We start from the raw sequence: 19,144 nt of genomic DNA on the forward strand, positions 1-19,144 counted from the left end.
ACTGTGCGAGAAATCTGATTTTGCAACTCTGTGTGAATATAATTGCTGTTCTGATTAAAAAATATCTTTTTTCAATGTTTTTCAGTTTCTGCTAAATTAACTCAAGACTTTTCTGATATTTACAGTCTTACTAGAACTTACTTTTCTTATACTAGTGAAGATACAGTAATATAACAAAAGAAATAGGATGTGACATTTTATTTCACCTTGAATGAACTTTTTTGGTTTGTTTATGCATCTGGATTTTTATTTAAACTATCAGTATTGTTATTTCCTGCTTACTTCTTGTTGATGAGGGTCTGCAAGTTTCTTTCAGGCAGCACAGTTTCCGTGTGAATGTGGTGGCCAGGATTCAACACTGTCCCTCCCTGCAGCATTACATAATTATTCAGGGTGCGTGCGTGTGTGCAGGCATGTGAGTCTCTGTATGTGTGTTTCGATATGGTGCCAGCAGTTCAAAAATCAAAGTTGGAAATGCTGCAAGTTTCATAATTAGATGTAAGTAAACCAGAAATATGTTGCAATTTTAATAAGGGGATCTTAAATTTGTGTTAGAGAACAGCTTTTGTCTTTCGAAAGTCCTAGAAATAAACTGCGGCCTTGACTACAAAACTAGAAAACTAATGTATTAAAATATCTATCACAATGACATAAAAAACAATTAAATTAAAGGACTGTGCATTTGAGCCAGTAAGAACATCTCAAATTATCATATCTTCTATTTTCAGGTGCTATAATTTAAAAATTAAAGGTGCAAGATTTTCCTACACAGCCTGTATGTGTGGTTGGCTACATATTCCCAAAATGATGCAATGAATTATTCAGCTCCAAGAATGCAAATTCTTCTCTTCACAGAAATGCTTTATGGGTTTCCATTTTTAGACAAGCTCTTTATTAGTCCGTTATTGTTTTGGTCAGTGCATTATTATCTTTCCCCAGGAATTTAGCAAATTTAATGTGGCCAATCCATTGTCACTTTTCCTTGCATGTGAATGGGTTGGTACCAGTTTTGCCTCATATCTCCTTTAATTTCCCTCTGGATGCAGAACAAATATTTAAAAATTGAAAGCAAAATTAAATTTTGCCTCCAATGGCTCAATACAGTGGCATACTTTCTCCTTCATGTTTTTATTGTTTATTAGCCATTACAAGCTCAAGTTTCTGGTCTTTGAGATCAGAAATGGAAATTCTTATACTTATATTCCTCCAAGCTTTTATCATCGTAACTCATTGTTCACCAGCCCAAACAAAGCAGGTCTGAAACGGCTGCAGTCAGTTCAAAACACAATCACTAGATTACTAAACTCAAAACAAAAAGAGATTGTGAGGCTTGAAAATGAGGTCAGTGGTGAGTGTCTTTAAAAGTAACTAAAAATACATGTATTTAAATTTCTTTTAATAAAAATATGCCAATTTTATTACGTTTTACTGTACTGTAGTTGAAGGGTGTATTTTCAAAAATTTGGTCAATGCTCTCAGTAGATCAGGTAACTGGACATGCAAACACTTCAAATCCTCCCATCTTGTATAATCGAAAAGCTTGATTACACAAGATGGGAGGAGGCCATCGTGGAGATTTCTCACTTGGCTCTGTCTCAAGAATGCTGTCTCTACCAATCCACACACGTGGCTCCTCTCACATCCCATTTTATGACTTGTGGATATGTGATGGTTTTCACACCCCTGGCTAATCATTGAATAAGCATAAAATAACTTAGAGCAGCTCCATAACTGGACACTCAGTTACAGTTAAATTCGGAAAATCAACAAAATAATGCTGCAAGGGCAATCAAACCAAGGTTGTTTAAATACACATAATCTACTGTTAGGTTAGGCACCAATCACAATAGCTGACATGGTTGGGTGCTAATCTTGATGATGTTCCCCTCTGTGTGTGAGGATCATTAACAAATGTCCCAAATAATTTTATGAGGCAGTAAAGTATTGCTCTGTGTCACCGGTTGTGCAAAAGGAAAATCCCTTTATCTCTTTCAATTTAACAGACCATAATGAAGCTTTGACAAAGAAAATTCTCAGAGCGAGTTTGCAACTGAAGCATGAAGATGAAGAGACTTTAGAGGCTACAGAAATTAGCATCTATCATTAAATTCAAACACAACAGCTGGCTCAATCTAATTAGAAATATGAATCCTCACTCTGTATGTGGACCTTCATCTGGACCTTCATCTGGCATAGTGTATGTGCTCACAGCAGAGGTGCAGCATGGCTTTAAACGTACAAATGGCTTTATCTTCTTTACATGACAGTGACTGTTCTTCACATGTTCTTGTTTATGGTGGAATTTAAGCCATGTGACAATTAGGACGAGTTTAAAACCTCCTTCCTTTGTGTGTATAACCTCAGAGGTCAGAGCATTGTGTTTCGCCTCTTGTTTTGAAGTTTGTCAAACAACATGGACAATGCTCTTTTTGTTGCTCCACAGTCATTTTCTCTGAGAGTGTTCATCACATTATTTGGCTCTCGCAACTGAACTTGATTGGTTTTGTAACTTGGCACCAGGCTGTTTTCAGCTTTCTTCTCATTATATTTATCTCACCAAAATAAACAGTTGGGAGTCTGGAACTGACCTGGTTTAGACTGATTTTACAGAAACACTGGAAAATGATCATTCCATGGAACAGGGTTTGAATCAGTTTGTTTTATTGTATGTTATACAATACATGGCCCGCTTAAACATTCAAGAGGATTTCATTTTACTCTTAATAATTTTCTGGCTCCGCTAGCAGTTTTGTTCCCTTTTGAATTTGTCTCATTTAAATGTTTTAAATCATTAAACAAATTATAACATTAGTAAGATAAAACTACTAAGTACAAAAAGTACTTTTGAAATTATGATTTCACTTCTTAAGATTAAAAGCTACCAAACTAGTTTAGCCTTACTTAAGAAAGTAATTCTCCCAAAACCCACTAAATGTTCGCCCAACAGCTATCATCAACTGTTTGCAATCATTTGTAATGAGCTTTATACATCACGATGGAGGAAATCTTATTTGCAGAATTAGTTTAATTCAACTATATCTGATATTTATTCCTCAGAATATTTATTCTGAGGAATAAATATGTTTATTCCTCAGAATAAATATGTTTATTTATTGAAGCTTGTAATGTGCAAGATCCTGGGTGAATGTAATGCATCAGAATCTGCAATCAAATATAGTTTAATCATGATTCTTTCTGGCACAGTTACATTTTTTCCCTTAAAAGGAGTTTATTTTCTGCCCCGCAAGACAGTAAAGTACACATTTCTCACAATATGTTGCTCCGATTTTACCTCCTTCATTAGCATAAAGCACCTTGATAAAGCTTGATCAGATTTCTCATCAAAAGATATTCAGAATTTGGCTCTATTGAGGTTAATATTACTTTATCCAAGTTTTGAGCAACAGATTTGAGTAACTGTATTAGTTATAATAATGCAAAGAAATGTGAGCAATTTTCTATGGATGTTTCACAATTCATATTACTCATTGTCATGTATGACCTGTACTTAACTTAATCAGTGACTGAGTATAATTGGTGGTAGTGGGAGGTTAATTGGTGAGGACAGACAATGCTCTAATCCCACAAAAAAGCAGGAGATGATTCAGTCTTTCAGATAACTCAACCTTAACCTCAACGCCCAACCCCTAGGAGTCATCTTTAACCCTGTCTCCACTTTACTGACTGATGTGGGGAGGTTTTCTACAACATATCCTCACTCCCTTTCTGTGCTTCATCAGGTTTGGCAACTATCCAATAAAAGCTATGTCAAACTGGGGGATGAAGGTGAAATATGTGACAGAAACAAGGTGCCAGTAAAATCACTCTTCACTTCCCAGTATTATAATTTCCACAGACTCCACAGGAATGCTGAAAATAAAGCTTCACTCCTTCTGTGCGACACTACTCATTTCACAGCTGCAGCATTTCTTCTCCAAGGAGTCACCTCACATCGCCACTGCAAGGGATGGAAACACTTGTCGAAAAAGGAGCAGAAAGTGAATCATTTGTCAGCTACAAACCAAGAGATTATGAACGTTAACACACGATTTCAGAGCAGCTCTTTGTGTTCTCTGGTTAGTTATGAAACGTCTGTTTAATAATTGCCATCACACTATAGTCGAGAGATTCTAATATGTACGGTGACATTGTTAAACAGTACATTAAATCATAAAAAATCAAGTCCTGCATGAAGAAATGCACACGTCATACGGTGCATGACTAACGCCATAGACTAACGTGTCTATGTGTGTCATAGACTAACGTGTATGGCACACACTAACATGGCTTATATGTATGTGATAGTTTAGAGCCAAGTATTTATTAACATTAAATGAGAAAAGTGACCTTAGTTCTGTTTCTGTTCATAGTTCTAACACTTAAGGAACTCATCCATCTGGATTATTTTAGTGCAATGAAGAAATAATTTTAAAAAAGGAATGTCAGGAAGGAGCACAGGGATCCACGGGAGGGAAAGTGGAATTGGAAAAAATGTACAGGAACATTATTTAAAACTTACAAAGAAATATTAGATGTGAAACTCAAACAGTTTCATGAACAGCCTTGACTGAAACTGTAGGTAATATTGCCACCATGTGCTCAATGTTGGAATTAAATTTGCTTACCTTGGTCTCTCTGCGAAGGCCATGATAGTTATTGTAAATAATATTAATAGTAACATTGAACCATTAGATTTTTTTACTAACTAAAAAAAATGCATTTCTCTATTGAATAAAAATATTTGAAGCAACATTCACAAAGGCAAGACGATCAGAGTCTTCAGTTATACCTACACATTTTTACAACAGATTGCCAAGTCACTAAAAAAAGAAACATGCGTAATTTTAGAAAGAAAGATGAATTAGTGCGTCATTTTAACGTGCAAAGTATAACATATTCGTTAGAGAGAACAATGTAAAGTAAAACAGCAGCAACACCATAGATTTTTCGCGATTACAGATTATGGTCTACCTGTGTCACCACAGACAGGTTTTTTTTTTCCTGTAGATTAGTTTGTCAGTTGAAACTAATTGATATCTCATTAGAAGCAGAAGTGCTTAAGTTATGTTGGTTTATCTTTAAGCTGGGAATTTATTATTCAAACATAAACTAGGTTTTAAAGATTCAAGGTTACTTTATTGATTTATTATTTTGTCCAAGCAGCACAAAAATAAACAATCAGGGAAGCTACTTACATCTGCTGCCACTCAGTCGGCGCGCACAGTCTTGAGGACAACCATGATTGTCGAGACTCAAATTTGTTATCAGTTTTTGAAAAATAACGCTGACACAAATCTTTTCGTGTGAAAAATCAAAACCCGGAACTAATTTTTAGCCACTTCCGCTGGTCACGGCTTAAAAAATGTCGCCCCCCGCATTCAATTTTGTCGATGTAAAGGAGAAATTTACGGTAAGAAACAGTGCAACGTTGCATTCTTGTCAAAACATTAATTATTTTTACTGAAATAATTCTTATCGATCGATTTGCAAAGTCTACGCTTTTGATTTCCGGGTATGTTGTTTAGCAGTTAGCATTTGATGCTATGCTAAAGTTAGCTTGTGTCAGATCTGTCTTTACCTTTCAATGTTCCTCTCATGTATCTGAAGGCTGCTGCCAGACAGGCACTCTCGGGTAAAACCTGCAAACATCTAATCACTGTGTTTAACCAGATCTCCGGAAAGTAAGTTTTCTCTAGCTTAAAATTTCAAACTTAATCTACTTGTGAGTGTTGTACGAGGTTTTCCTTTGACTTACTACTCCACTGTACTTGCTTAAATATATGTTTTAAATGTTTGTAGTATTGAAGAAAAACATAAAATGTTGTTTAGGGTTTTTTTTTTAAACCTTTAGCGGTTTCATTTCTGGGAAACAAAAATGAAATAAATTATTTCACATATATGTTCTGTACCGTATGCTCCTTGAGTTGGGTAAGATTAATGTTAAAAATGTTGACGTCCGTCTTTGTTGAATGAAAAACAAGACATTATATTTATCATTTCAGTGAGGCAGAAAAGAAGACCACACTTGACCAGGCCCTCCGGGGTGTTCTCGGTGATCAAATTGTAAGAGGCTTGTTTATCTTTTAATTTAATAATTGGATTAACAAGATCTCCAAAGCCTTTAATGGGGTTTTTTTCTGTATTGTAGATTGAGCAGAAGACGAGCTGTGACGACTATCTGTCTCTCATCTACCTGAGTATTGATGCGGTTACTGAGGGTGTGACTTTTTTCCCTTAATATTGCTTTACTCTTTTTGAATATGCTTGTAAAAACACATTTAAAATAAACAGCAACCAGTCATGCACAAAGTGAGGGTGAAAAATATATATGTTATTCTTGCAAAAGCTTAAAGTATCTTTAACTACCCCAAGATGTCTCGTTATATATACCTAAAAAAACTCTTTAAAATATTTCATTTCACTCATTTCAGAAAGGGAAACGGGAAGACTTGAGGGAGTTTCCTAATGCAACTTTAAATTTTCCGTTCTTCTTCTTCTTTGCCAATGCAGGAATCTGCTCTGCCACAATCCCATTCGTCCTGCTGGGAGATGTATTGGACTGCCTTCCCCTGGACCTGTGTGACAAAATATTCTCCTTTGTTGAGAAAAATGTCTCCACCTGGAAATCGGTAATATTTTTAAAATCAAGATTGGTGAAAAAAATTGTCTAGCCCAAATTTAAAGTTGTAATGGTGGCTTATGTTCTGTCCTTTTTCTTACAGAGCTCATTCTACACCGCAGGAAAGAACTATCTGCTGAGAATGTGCAACGGTAAAGATCTCACCTAATGCGTTATAATTTCTATAACCAAACAGCATCGAGGTGTCAGTTTGTTTTTGTTTTTTTCTGTCTGAGTAGATCTTCTAAGGAGGCTGTCCAAATCCCAGAATACTGTATTCTGTGGGCGAATCCAGCTTTTCCTGGCACGACTCTTCCCTCTATCTGAGAAATCTGGTAAGAAAAAAAACATATATATTCTGTAATCATATCACATATTCAGCATTATGATTGCAAATTTACAAATGTATCTATGACAACCTTGTTTGTGTTTTTACCCAGGTCTGAATCTACAGAGTCAATTTAATCTGGACAACATAACAGTGTTCAACAAGAATGAGCAGGAGAGCACTCTTGGCCAGAAGGTGAAGATTTACCACTTGATCCAAAACATTTTATGTGTTGCTTTTTCAAAAATGTCATTTTCCCACCTCCATGTTTACAGCAGACAGATGAAAAGGAAGACACCATGGAGGTGGAGGAAGGTGAAATGGGGGAGGATGACGCACCTGCGCCCTGGTGAGTGGAAGGCTTGCTCTGTGAGATTGCTCATTTTCTAATCATTTAAAAAAAACTTGTCTGGTCAGTTGTAATAAAACCAAATTGCTTTTGCTTTTCAGTTCTATCCCAATTGATTACAACCTATACAGAAAGTTCTGGACGTTGCAGGACTACTTCAGAAATCCGCTGCAGTGCTACGACAAATTCTCATGGATGACATTCCTTAAGGTAATGCATCATAAAAGCTGAAACGTAATACAAGTTTACCCACTATTTTACATATTATAATCAACAATATATAATTTCAAGTATAATTTCTGTGTATTTGTTTCATGGTTAATATATATTTGTTCCTGGACTTTTAGAAATCCAGAATAATGTTTCCATACTGTTCGTATCCATTTCTGCTGTATTGCTTACATCCAGCTTCGTTCCTCAGTTCAGCATTTAATTACATTTATTCTACTTTTCTAATTACTACATTTATTTAATGTAGCATTTGTTGGTATGCCTGATTCTTGAACTGCTGTTTAGCATTTTGAGTTGCAGTTGATTGTGTGAAAAGTGCTCTAAAAATAAGACTTGATTGAAAATTGACCAACCTACCCCAATTCCTCTGCTGTCATTCTGCTCAGTTTTCAGACGAGACCCTCGCAGTATTCAAGAGCTTCAAGCTGGATGACATGCAGGCCTCTAAAAGAAAGATGGAGGACCTCAGAGCCTCTGCTGGCGAACATGTTTATTTTGCCAAATTCCTCACAAGTGAGAAGGTTAGAACCTTTCTGCTTCCAATGCTGCTGGTTTAAAAAGTTGATCTCTTAAATGTGCCCTAAAATGTTTTTTTTTTTTCCTTTTTTCTTACAGCTGATGGACTTGCAGCTCAGCGACAGCAACTTCAGAAGGCATATACTGCTGCAATACCTGATCCTCTTCCAGTACCTGAAGGGACAGGTTAAATTCAAAAGGTGATTCTTGTTTCTGTGTTCACTTTAAAGTATGAATCAATAGGATTTTGAGTGTCAAACAGGAGCCATGTTGGAATTATTGTTTTATTTCTTTCTCTGTCCTGCTGCAGCTCCAGCTGTGTTCTGAATGACGACCAGAGTGCCTGGATTGAGGAGACGACAAAGCTAGTTTATCAGGTTAGTTTCATTTAATTATGTATTATGTCTTCTTCAGTTGCACAGTTTGATATCTTAAGACATTCTGGTATGTCTCTGACTCGAAATTAATGAAATGTCATGTATTCAGACTTTGTCCTGAAGTTTGGTCTACATTTTAGACTGCATGAAGTTCAGTGCAATGAATACATGCAGCTGATAGTTCGGAAGACTATTTGTAATAGCATGGGACTTGCATGCTAGAGTTAAAAACTCTGAAAAGAAACAATTTAAAAATGGTTTAATCCTCAATCAATCAAATTTTATTTGTATAGCAAATTTAGCAGCAAGGCATTTCAGTTCATCCTAACAAACACAACGTCATGCAACATGGAATGACTGGTTCAACTTGGAGGTGAAGAAAAGTAAGGTAAAATAAATGTAGGAAAATCCCCCAGTCGTTAGGTTTGAAGTAATTCAGTTATGATGTCGATAATGTAAATATAACTATAAAAACTGTGACTTTAAAAATAACTCACAGGCAAAGTTATCAGTAAGGATGAGAGAGCAGGACGAGCTGTTCCTCCTTCAGCTGCCACAGAATAGGCCAACATCATAATTCTAGAATAAATAAAAAATAAATACAAAATCAAGTTAGCAATGGTGTATCTAACTTATTTAGATGTTTAAGGTACTTTAGATATCGGTTTTAAAGTTAAGTTTATCTTTTCAGAATTTGGCATAGGTCTCCAATGCATCAAAAACTCAGATTTTGCAAAATGTGAAATATTTGAAGTTGCTGGGTTCTTTTTAGTTAGTACCACAGTAGCAATAGCAAGAAGAGACTGGTTAACTTGTGTTCTGCTCTTCCAGCTGCTGAGCGAAACGCCTCCTGAAGGAGAAAAATTCGCCACCATGGTTGAGGTGAGCCACACTTTAGGAATACAGAGATATTTAAATAACCCTTAATGTTTCATTTTGTACTTCAAGTCAGACTAGAAGTTTTAAAATGCCCTCTTTGGCAGCACATTCTCAGCACGGAGGAAAACTGGAACTCCTGGAAGAACGAGGGCTGTCCGAGCTTTGTGAAAGAAAGGTATAGAGAGAAATGTTGCCAAGTGTCCTCGACCCATATTAGCTTTCTTTTGTTTCCATGCAATGATTGGTCTGTGGCAACAAAGGAGTTGGGTGTGTGAACTTTTGCAAGGATGTCAAAATGAAAAGTGTCCTGGCTGCTTTCGTCTTGAACAGAACATCTGATGACAAACCTAAAAGGCCCACCAGGAAAAGACAAGCTCCAGAGGACTTCCTTGGAAAAGGGCCAGAGCGCAAGATTTTCATGGGCAAGTAAGTCACTAAGCACTTGATTCATTTATTTATTTATTTACTGTATTCTTACACTCTCAAAGTCTTAGATTTAAAAAAACATTATTGGTAGTGACCTGTTACAGTTAAGTGTTGGTAATAATTGTATTCATGTCTTTGTAATTGTTTATATTCATTCAACTTTCTGAAAGCAGTTGATCAGAACTCTGTGAGGTCATACTTACTTCCAGCAGAAAAAATATTTCTGCTGCACTAGCAGAAATAGGCGGTGCAATCAGACAAAATAAAAACTAAATTTCTTTCTGGGACTAAAGTATTTCTGTACCGATTTGAATTAATGGAGATATTTGTTTACATCACTAAGTGTGATTATATGATTGATTTTTTTATTTTTTATTTAGTCATCTACGGCAGGATGTTAAACTTTCTTTTATTCCACTGTTAGTGATGAATTGACTCGACTGTGGAACTTGAACCAGGACAACATGGAGGCCTGCAAGTCTGAAAGCAGGTAAGGAACTCAGAGGACTAAGCAAAATGTTTACTTTATTTTAACTTTTTTCATCTGATATGTCTTTAGTTCCTTGCAAAAGTTTTTATATCCATGAATCTACAACCACAAACTTCAGTACTGCAAGACTGAATATTGGAAGCTATTTGTGAAAGAAACAGAAAACCTAACTTGGGCCGTGTAGGAGAACAGCAAACCTGAGGAAGAAGATGCTTTACTACCACATCTAGTTCCAACACAAAATACTTTGCAGTTCTTGGTTGTCACATGAAGACGTTCTGAGTCTATGAATGCTGCGGGTGACTACATTCAACATTTGTATTTCAGAGAGTTTATGCCATCACTGGACGAGTTCTTTGCAGAAGCCATTGAGCAGGCCGATCCAGTCAACATGGTGGAGGAGGAATATAAGTAAGTCGGCACTGTGACGTATTTCACTGGGAACACAAGTCAGTTATTATAAATCCAGCTGCTAAATTCCCTAGGGTTTGTTTTCTTGCTCAAATTCTTTCAGGGTTGTGCGTAACCCAAACTACGGATGGCGGGCTTTGAGGCTCCTGTCCAGGAGGAGTCCACACTTCTTTCAGCCAACAAACCAGAAGTTCAAAAGCCTGGCAGACTACCTAGACAGCATGGTCAGCAAACTGGCCAAAGAGCTGCCGGTGAGGGATTTTACGTTTTCAAAACCTCAATTAAAGTTTTAAAAGGAAAGAAATAAGACCAGTGTGTTTTTTTTTTTTTCTTCTAAAAATGCAGAAGGATATCCCTTCAGAAGAAATCAAGACAGGAGAGGAGGATGATGACGATAATGGAGACAATCTTCTTAAAGACAGCAATGACAGTGAGTTTGGCCAACAGTTCTACATCATCTTTTCAATATCTTCAGTTAAATCCATTATTCTTTTCTAGGTTTTTCCAAGTCAGAATGTCAAAATGTGGTGTTTCTCAGCAATTCAGCATAAAAAGACAAATTCTTTGATGGAGTATTAATACCAACCTAAGCAAAAGGTTTTTCATTTTGGGAATAAAGTTGTACATTACGACAACAAAGCAATAGTTTTGTCAGAATTTCTCCTCAAAAAAAAAAAATGGAGGAATGTTGAGCATCTTATGAAGTTTTCACAATCTGAAACAATTGTGCAAGAGTCTTATTTTTGTTGAAGAGCCACTGACTCATCTAATGTTAATCTTGATGACTATTGAAGCTTTGCTCTCATTAAAATAACTATCCTCTGGTAATAATGACTTTATTCTTATAATAAAAAAAAACCATTTCCTCCCACAGTGCAAAAACAAAACTGTTCAGTCAACAGTCTCTGAATTTTCCTTTGATATAACTGTATTTGTGTACATGGATGTTTATATTTTGCACCAGCGTTTTATTCTTTATTTTCTGTTTCTCGTCAAGGTCCGAGCATCCAGAGTAAAACTGTAACAAACCATCAGATGGACGACATTGCAGCCAAACTGGGGTCCCAGTGGAAGACGCTAGCGTCTCATCTGGAGATGAAGGCAGCAGAGATGCGGGAGATCGAGACGGACAGCGAAGATGTAGATGTACAGGCCAAGCTGCTGCTGGTGGCCTGGCAGGAGCGAGAGGGATCCCAAGCAACAGTGGAGAACCTGGCAACGGCTCTCAGCTCGGCAGGGTTCTCCCAGCTTGCAGAACGCCTCAGTGAGGCTTGAAACGTTGCTTAATCTGCACCTACATTACATTGGAGCAGTGCTTTTTGTATGTACCAAAGGTCTGAACCTTTTTTTTTTCCACTGTAGAAATCTAATAAAAACTTTTTTCCAAGATGTTTGCTTCTCTTGGTCACAAAACAGGGTCGCGTTTTGGTTCAACGGTTTATTTTCACCAGCAATCAATTAATAACTTATTACAGAGAGTGGATGTTTTTGGATTTTACATACATTGTCTTAAGTCAGTGTCACCAAAGCCAACTGAGAAAAACCATGGTTCAAACGCCTCCACACGGTTCACCACGAGGCCAACCTGTCCCAAACCACTTCCCTGAAAACAGCATTAATGAATATTTGGCCTCATCTGTCAATACATTTTGAGAACAATCGCAGGAGATGATGCGAGCCAAGCACTTAAGACCTGAGACTGAACCCAAAGGCCCAAGAGGTGAACAAGAGTTCTGTTATGCATCTGACAACTCAATCCAGAATGTCAAGGACAACAGCTTGGTGGTTAAATGAATAAGAAATATTTTTGCTCTTATGGTCACCTTCTGAAAGGCTTTAAAAATATACATTGTGTATAAAACATTTAATGAAACTGTAGAGCCAGACTTTAAAATCTAAAGGATCCAGTCCAGAGATTGCCTTTCATCAGATCTCCATATTCAAAGCACACTATGGATGAATATTTAACAAAATTTGTTTTACAAGCATAAGTGTTGGTTACAAAACAAAAAAAAAAAATCAAATCTTTAAAGACACCAGTTTTATTGCACATCTATGCAGACAGTGCGTGGAAATGGCAATCTGTATATGTGGGTGTAAGAAACCTCCCTCCAGCTACTGCTCCTCTTCAAGTATTTCCAGCCGACGCGGCCCGTACAGTAGAACGTAAGCTATATGCCAGTCTCCGCCTCCAGACAGCCGCAGGATGTCTTCCGGTGAGACCACACTCACTTTGTCGTCGTCAAACTTGATCCACTCGTCTGTCAAAAGACACACACACACACACACACAAAAAAAACAGATTCTTGAGCTAGTTGTCCAAGACCAACACATGGCCGTTTGTGAATCTTCAACTTTCAACCTGCTGATGATACGACAGAGTGTCTAGGGCATAGTGGATAAAAGAGAAAAAAATGTATTGGCCATGGACTAAATATAAATTCATTTTCACATATTTACAAGAAAAATTTAATATTCTCTGATGTTGAAAAATTGGGAGATTTGTTTGCCATAATTGGAAGCAAAATTCTGGAATATTAAAACTAGGATTGTAAAGTCAGAAGAAAAAAAAAAAACATTTGAGATTCTAAAGTTTGATTTTTACAACAAAAGATGACTATTTTCCAACAGTTTAAGTGGAAGGTCTGTGCTCATCCATCCTCATGACTTTTATGTATGGCTACAGCCACAGTGATTAGCATAATTAGTAGGAATGGGTATGGACTTAAACTTTTAGAACAATATTTTTGTCACGGTTATCAAAATGACGACAAAAAAAATCTCTAAGACACAGACAAATCCCTGCATTCAGTCAAAAAGAAAATTAAGCCTACTTTACTGCAGCAATTACATTGGGTGATGCAACTTTGCTGTCATGTATGGTACATAATATTTTGTATTAAATCATTGAAAAGTAGACCTTGTATATATTAATGTAAAGAAAACTGTAAAAGAGCCAAATAATCAAAAATTTACAGAGGTTTTGAATACTTTCAATGAGAGTTTATAGTCACAGAATGCGATTCTTATTAATTTGGTTTTCGTGACGATTAACCAAATCATCAGAAGACAGCACAAACACGCAACGCAAAGAAAGTTGTACTACAGCCTTGGGTGACTCTGGTTATCACCAACAGATGTGGTCACCTTCTTTCCTCTTGACCCATCCCACATAGTGGCCTGATGAGCTGGAGCGACCTTGGTGAGTCAGTACAGCCTGCAGGTCGTAGTAGCCGCTGTTGTTGGAACCAAGGTCTACAGAGAGGTAAAAGGAAATAAGCACAATTACTTAAATTCAATTTATGTTATTTAAATGGGCTCTGCAAAGTTAAATCTATAGTTGTGCATGGGATGATATGCGATCGTCTCAACATACCATCTGGGAAAGAGAAAGGCTCATATTTTACTTCCTTTGATGCTTCTGGCTTCTTCAACACCTAATGAAAATCAGGAATATACACATATGTTAGCATTTATGATGAAAAGAAGTTTATTTCTTTATTGATAAAACAAAAGCATCCACAAAAGACATCCACATAGATTTTGTCACCTTTTGCTGTTGTTTCTCCAGCTTCTTGTCCTCCATTTCTTTAAACTTTGACCTAATTGGCAACATTTTCTCCTGGAGCTCCGGGGTGAGGAGCTCATATACGTCCAACATGAGGGGGAACTTGACATCCTTCGCAATTAAAAACAATATTTACAGATAATTGGGTTTAACTAAGCCGTTACTGCAAGATCTGTTGCAAATGAAGAATAACAATGAGAACAAACCTTTAGAACTTTTGCATTCACAGACTCCTTCTCCTTGTAGAAAAATCGGACCATTTGAACAGTTAAGTAGGCAGGGAGACGGCTAAGTTTTGACTAGAGAGAGGACAAATAAAAAGCAGCTGTAAGAGAAATGTCCCATTTCAGTTGGACAACTTTAAAAAAAAAAAGGGCAGAGGGAGATCATACTTACAGATTTGATATACAAAGCATTTCTGTCCAAGGTTGGAGACATTTTTGTGATTTCTTCCTGCAGTCTCTGAGAGTGGAGAGAGAAACAGGATCAGCTCTTCATCACTATGATTATGTCCTCTGCAGGTCCACAGCCTGATCAATTTCAAGCTGCATCGCATTGATGCAGCAATTAATGCAATAATCAAGTGTTGAGTGCATACTTTGTACAGTACAGGGACTAGAGCTGCTAAGAGTTATTTTAGTAATTCAATCATCTACTAATTTTTATGACGATTAACTGATTTGTTGGGATAAAAAAAATGGCACATATGTAATGTTAGGCATACATTAAAATATGCAAACAATTCAATTAATTTCTTTGATAAGAAAATGAACATGCTATTGCGTAAAATGCAATAACAGCATTCCTTTAGTGTGTACTTGATCATTTGTAGCAAAGGACGCATCTGCAGATAAAAAAATTCTTCAAACATCAACATGTGAAAAGCTCGGCCCTTTCTGCTCCACTTAACAGAAACACAGCATGCAGCTAATCTGTACACTTTTTTTTTTTTTTATATTAACCAGTTAGTAATTGGACGGCAAAAAAGTGCTTAATGTGAGATTTTTTTTTTTTACATTTGAACCAGGTGAAACTAAAGTTATGCTACTGCAGTTTTGATTGGAACATATTTACAAAACTTTAGTAGATCTTAAACGCAAAATGTATAAATTTTTTGCACGGTAATTACTGCTCTGTTCTATTTTGATATTGTACTCCATTTAACCACTAATCAATTACTAAAGTAGTTGACAATTATTCTAACAATTGATTCATCACAATTACTTGTTGCAGCCCAAACCGACACATACTCTTCAATCAGTGAACATTTCGGTTTTATTAATGATTGTGATCTTCAGAGAATCTGAGTTTTAATGATAAACATTAAAAGTTTGTCTAAATAATTTTCTAATTGAATCCTGGCATGTCTTCTTTGTCTGAAAAACCCACATTGGCTTTTAAGGAGTGAAATTAAATGGTACGTACCAGTCGTAGTCCTGTTGCAAGGTATTTGACTTCTTGGTTAATAAAGCAGCTGAGCTGGAGCTGGCTTTCTTTGCCCTTGATCGGCTCTTCTTCCTCAGATTCTGTGCATTTCATGCTGAACTAAAGAGTTAAGTCAATCTCTACTACATTCTTTATTTCTATGTTTCACTTCAATCAAAAAACTACAATCAGAAAGGAAACAATATACTCTTGAGATCAGAATTTATAAGGTTAAAATTTCTCAACAAAGAAAATGTAGTTTCAAACATGCTGAAAGGATACGAAGTTTCAAATTCTACACCGAAATACTGGTCAATAAAGTTCTTCTTTGCAGACGCAGAGGCAGCTCCACCTGCTGACTCAGTCTAAGCAGGGAAAGCAAACAGACAGACACACTTTTAATGTGCATAGCAGAGTCCACAAAACACAATTGAACCATATGTAAAGAAATCAAATCATAAGAAAGATTAATATTATTAATTGCTCTGCCTCCATTTCACAAAAGTAAAGGTTTACCTCCATGGGAGTCACAGGCTCAAGTGGTTCCAACTTTTGCTGAAGCACCCTCATCATCTGGAGCCAGCACTCATTGGCATCCTAGAAAAATTAAAAAATAATTAAAAAAAAAATACAAACAGATGCAATCTTGGGCAACTGCATGCAACAATGACATGAACTCAGCAGATTCTGACTTGTTGCAAGTACTGTCCTTGGTCTCCCTTCTCAGCAAACTGTGGAAAGGCCATGTGGAGAAACTGCAGCAGGATTATAGGAGGAAGGCTGGACGAGGTTTTGTCCATAGTCTCATATAAATCACGCAGGGCTGAAGTTGGAAAAAATTAAAAACACATTTTTTTTTTAAAAAGTTTGCAGATGTCTGAGAAATTGAAATGGCGCATTTAGCAAATAAAATTGCTACAAACCTGCTGTGATGTATTGTGCTGGAGCATTTGCTCCTGAAGATCGCAGGGCACCTGAATACCTATAAAAAGTAAGAGAGAATATTGCCACTTAAGCAAAAAATAAACTAACTAGCTTCAAACTAAATTATTCAACACTACACTAAATCATTAAAGCACTATTAAGCGCTTGGAAATATTAATTCTGCGATGTCTCCGTCTAAATTAAGTACCTCCTGAGAGCCGTTTTGAGCTCTGGCACCGAGCGTAGACACTGCACTGTGGCGTTCATGTAGCAGGTGTTACCCAAGTTTGTCAGCCCACAAGGAAGCTCCATCTGAACAAAACATCACCAACACTGGCATCAGTTTTTGGGTAGTTTTTCTGTTTGTAAGGAACTATTAATTTGTGAAATCCGCTGACCGCAGAAGCCAGCTGCTCCTCAGTCATGTCCTCTACAAACATTGGCCGAACCGCCGGCTCCTCAGGCAGGGCTTCTGCAGAGCCCATCATCAGCAGAGTCATTCCCTAGGAAAACACAGATACATATGCAAGTTCAGTGAGTGTGAATGTTCTGCTGTATGCTGGGAAGGAGTGGGCATTTATCATAGTGTTTATTACGGCAAAGATGTTTTTATGATATAAAATGTAATCTATTGTGATGATAAATTGCAATTAAAGACCTCCAAAGCCTGTAATTGGTGTGAATCCAGGATTTTAAAAACTTCAGATGTGTTTTTATGAAGAAATTTGGATTTTTTCAAAGCTGCCACCATGGACAAGAACAACCTGATTTTTGAAGTGTATTTTATTATCAGTATTACAATTTTGACTACATTAACAATACAACAAACTATTGTTGATTTTTCTGGAAACAACTTTGTGTAACTCTCATAACATATATGTTTCAGTTGATATGCACTGCTTTTTTATCTTGTTTTTTGTGTATTTTATTGCCTATGACATGGACCGATATGTCTCATTTAGATGTAAAAAAAAAACACAAACAAAAATACATGCATCTATGTAGTTAGATAACATAAAACACTCACATTTTTCAGTTTAATGTTTCCCCACTCGTCATCCTAGAATTAAGAGAAAACATTAATTAACTGAAGTACAGAAGACATATTTGATCAAAGCTTCAGGAAGCTCCAATTGTTATAATGACTTCATAACTACTATTATATCCGTTTTTGCCATTTTAAAGCAAACACAACTGATTGTGATCATTAAAGCTGCGACAGTAGATAATCTTAACATGTGATGTGATCCTGTTCCCAGTGTATTTTTTAAGAAATATGTAAACTAAATAAATAAAATAACAGTAATAATGAAAACTGTTTCATATGCTTTCTAAAGCAATCTAGAATCAGTGGATGTAGTTTTGAATAAACATGTTGAAAATCGCCCATCAGAAGAAACCTTGTCCCTAAAGCTTAACCTGTAGCACTGCGTTTTCTTATTACCTTCAGGGTGCCTCCCTTCACCATGACCTTCTGTCTGTCAGGCTGAACTCCTGTCAGGGCGAAGAGTTGAGCCTTGAACACCATGGGTGGCTCCTCGGTGTTGAGCTCTACTGCATCAAACTTCTCTTTGCCCCATTTCACATTGACTGAAAGTGGATAAAAACAAAATTACATCGTACGTGTGAGTTATGTGTTAGTAGTGGGGACATCGTAGCTCATCTAGAATGGGTTCTGCATGTATGACACAGCATCTTGTGCTTCAGGGAATCAGGCAGCTAACCGGGCAGTCCTTCTGAGTTAGTTTCATCCACAAAAGGAGAAGCTAACCATTATGTTGTTGTCCACTGAAGCAATTTTGTTGGGATAAATCACTTGACTGACTTTTGTAATATTACCGGTTTAGAAATAGTAAAATCGTGCCCTGTAATACACAGTTCATGGTAAACAAGCAGCTGTATTGGAAGTTAGCCATAAATGGGCTAACTTTACTGAAAATGCTACCGCAGTTGGTATTTTAAAGAAACATGTCCGGTCTACGAATGCAATAATGTAAAACAAATGACATTTCAACTTGCTAAAACGTTTTAAAAGTGTTTTACTTCTTGGTGGTTGTAGATAACCAGGTAAACACATCAACTTTAGTGTTGCCAAACTAGACTAGCTTGTTCGGTTTACTTGAAAGTGCTAGTTAGCATAGCCGGCATTGCAAAACACATTGTAAAGTTGAACATAGAAACTCCTAAAACACAATAAAGCCAACTAAACGTGTACTCATATTTCTTTCGCAACATTGTTTCCAGAAATAACTGTTGCAACTTGCTGAAAATATAGACGCTCTCACTAGAATTGGTAGCATGCTAACTGCATATCATGCTACACGGCTAAGCTAACGTATTTACGGTGCTTCACTAAAACACGTGTAAGGATTCGCGCTTTCGTTGTAGCTTTAATGGTAATAACAACAAATACGCCGCGTTTGTTTTGCATCATACCTGTAAACACCGGCATGGTTAGCAGTCTTTGTTTTCCTGGAGTATCTGATATTGTTTTTCCCGTGTCAGTCTACTGGGGCGCGAATGAAGAGTTGGCTAGTTCTCAGTCTGAACTTCATTCAAACAGGATGACGCTGCAACAACACGCTTGGAACTTATCGATGC

At 36.8% G+C, this 19,144-nt stretch overlaps 2 protein-coding genes across 3 annotated transcripts; one reads left to right on the plus strand and one right to left on the minus strand.

Moving 5' to 3' along the window:
• Nucleotides 1–5,307: 5,307 nt before the first annotated feature.
• thoc1 (THO complex 1) lies at nucleotides 5,308–12,009 on the plus strand. 2 transcript variants are annotated; one of them, XM_014474841.2, is made up of 21 exons: nucleotides 5,308–5,410; nucleotides 5,608–5,681; nucleotides 6,003–6,063; nucleotides 6,149–6,218; nucleotides 6,511–6,629; nucleotides 6,723–6,771; nucleotides 6,859–6,954; nucleotides 7,060–7,142; nucleotides 7,223–7,296; nucleotides 7,398–7,506; nucleotides 7,914–8,048; nucleotides 8,143–8,243; nucleotides 8,354–8,420; nucleotides 9,252–9,302; nucleotides 9,404–9,474; nucleotides 9,630–9,725; nucleotides 10,150–10,215; nucleotides 10,543–10,626; nucleotides 10,730–10,877; nucleotides 10,972–11,056; nucleotides 11,624–12,009. In XM_014474841.2, exons 1-21 carry the CDS (start codon nucleotides 5,363–5,365, stop codon nucleotides 11,899–11,901), a joined length of 1,965 nt encoding a protein of 654 aa, XP_014330327.1. In that variant the 5' UTR covers nucleotides 5,308–5,362; the 3' UTR covers nucleotides 11,902–12,009. The 2 variants fall into 2 exon arrangements, with proteins under 2 accessions (XP_014330327.1, XP_023191964.1); XM_023336196.1 differs by having other exon boundaries at nucleotides 7,226–7,296.
• A 40-nt stretch (nucleotides 12,010–12,049) lies between these two features.
• On the minus strand, nucleotides 12,050–19,127 carry usp14 (ubiquitin specific peptidase 14). The gene is made up of 16 exons (XM_014474843.2): nucleotides 18,980–19,127; nucleotides 17,988–18,133; nucleotides 17,571–17,603; nucleotides 16,942–17,046; nucleotides 16,752–16,855; nucleotides 16,543–16,601; nucleotides 16,312–16,442; nucleotides 16,136–16,216; nucleotides 15,902–15,984; nucleotides 15,620–15,734; nucleotides 14,591–14,656; nucleotides 14,401–14,493; nucleotides 14,177–14,305; nucleotides 14,003–14,063; nucleotides 13,774–13,881; nucleotides 12,050–12,887 (listed from the first exon to the last, which is right to left on the minus strand). Exons 1-16 carry the CDS (start codon nucleotides 18,993–18,995, stop codon nucleotides 12,742–12,744), a joined length of 1,476 nt encoding a protein of 491 aa, XP_014330329.1. The 5' UTR covers nucleotides 18,996–19,127; the 3' UTR covers nucleotides 12,050–12,741.
• Between the last annotated feature and the right edge of the window lie 17 nt (nucleotides 19,128–19,144).

Source organism: Xiphophorus maculatus, chromosome 6 (assembly GCF_002775205.1).
Source record: "Xiphophorus maculatus strain JP 163 A chromosome 6, X_maculatus-5.0-male, whole genome shotgun sequence".
In the NCBI taxonomy this organism is placed as follows: domain Eukaryota; kingdom Metazoa; phylum Chordata; class Actinopteri; order Cyprinodontiformes; family Poeciliidae; genus Xiphophorus; species Xiphophorus maculatus.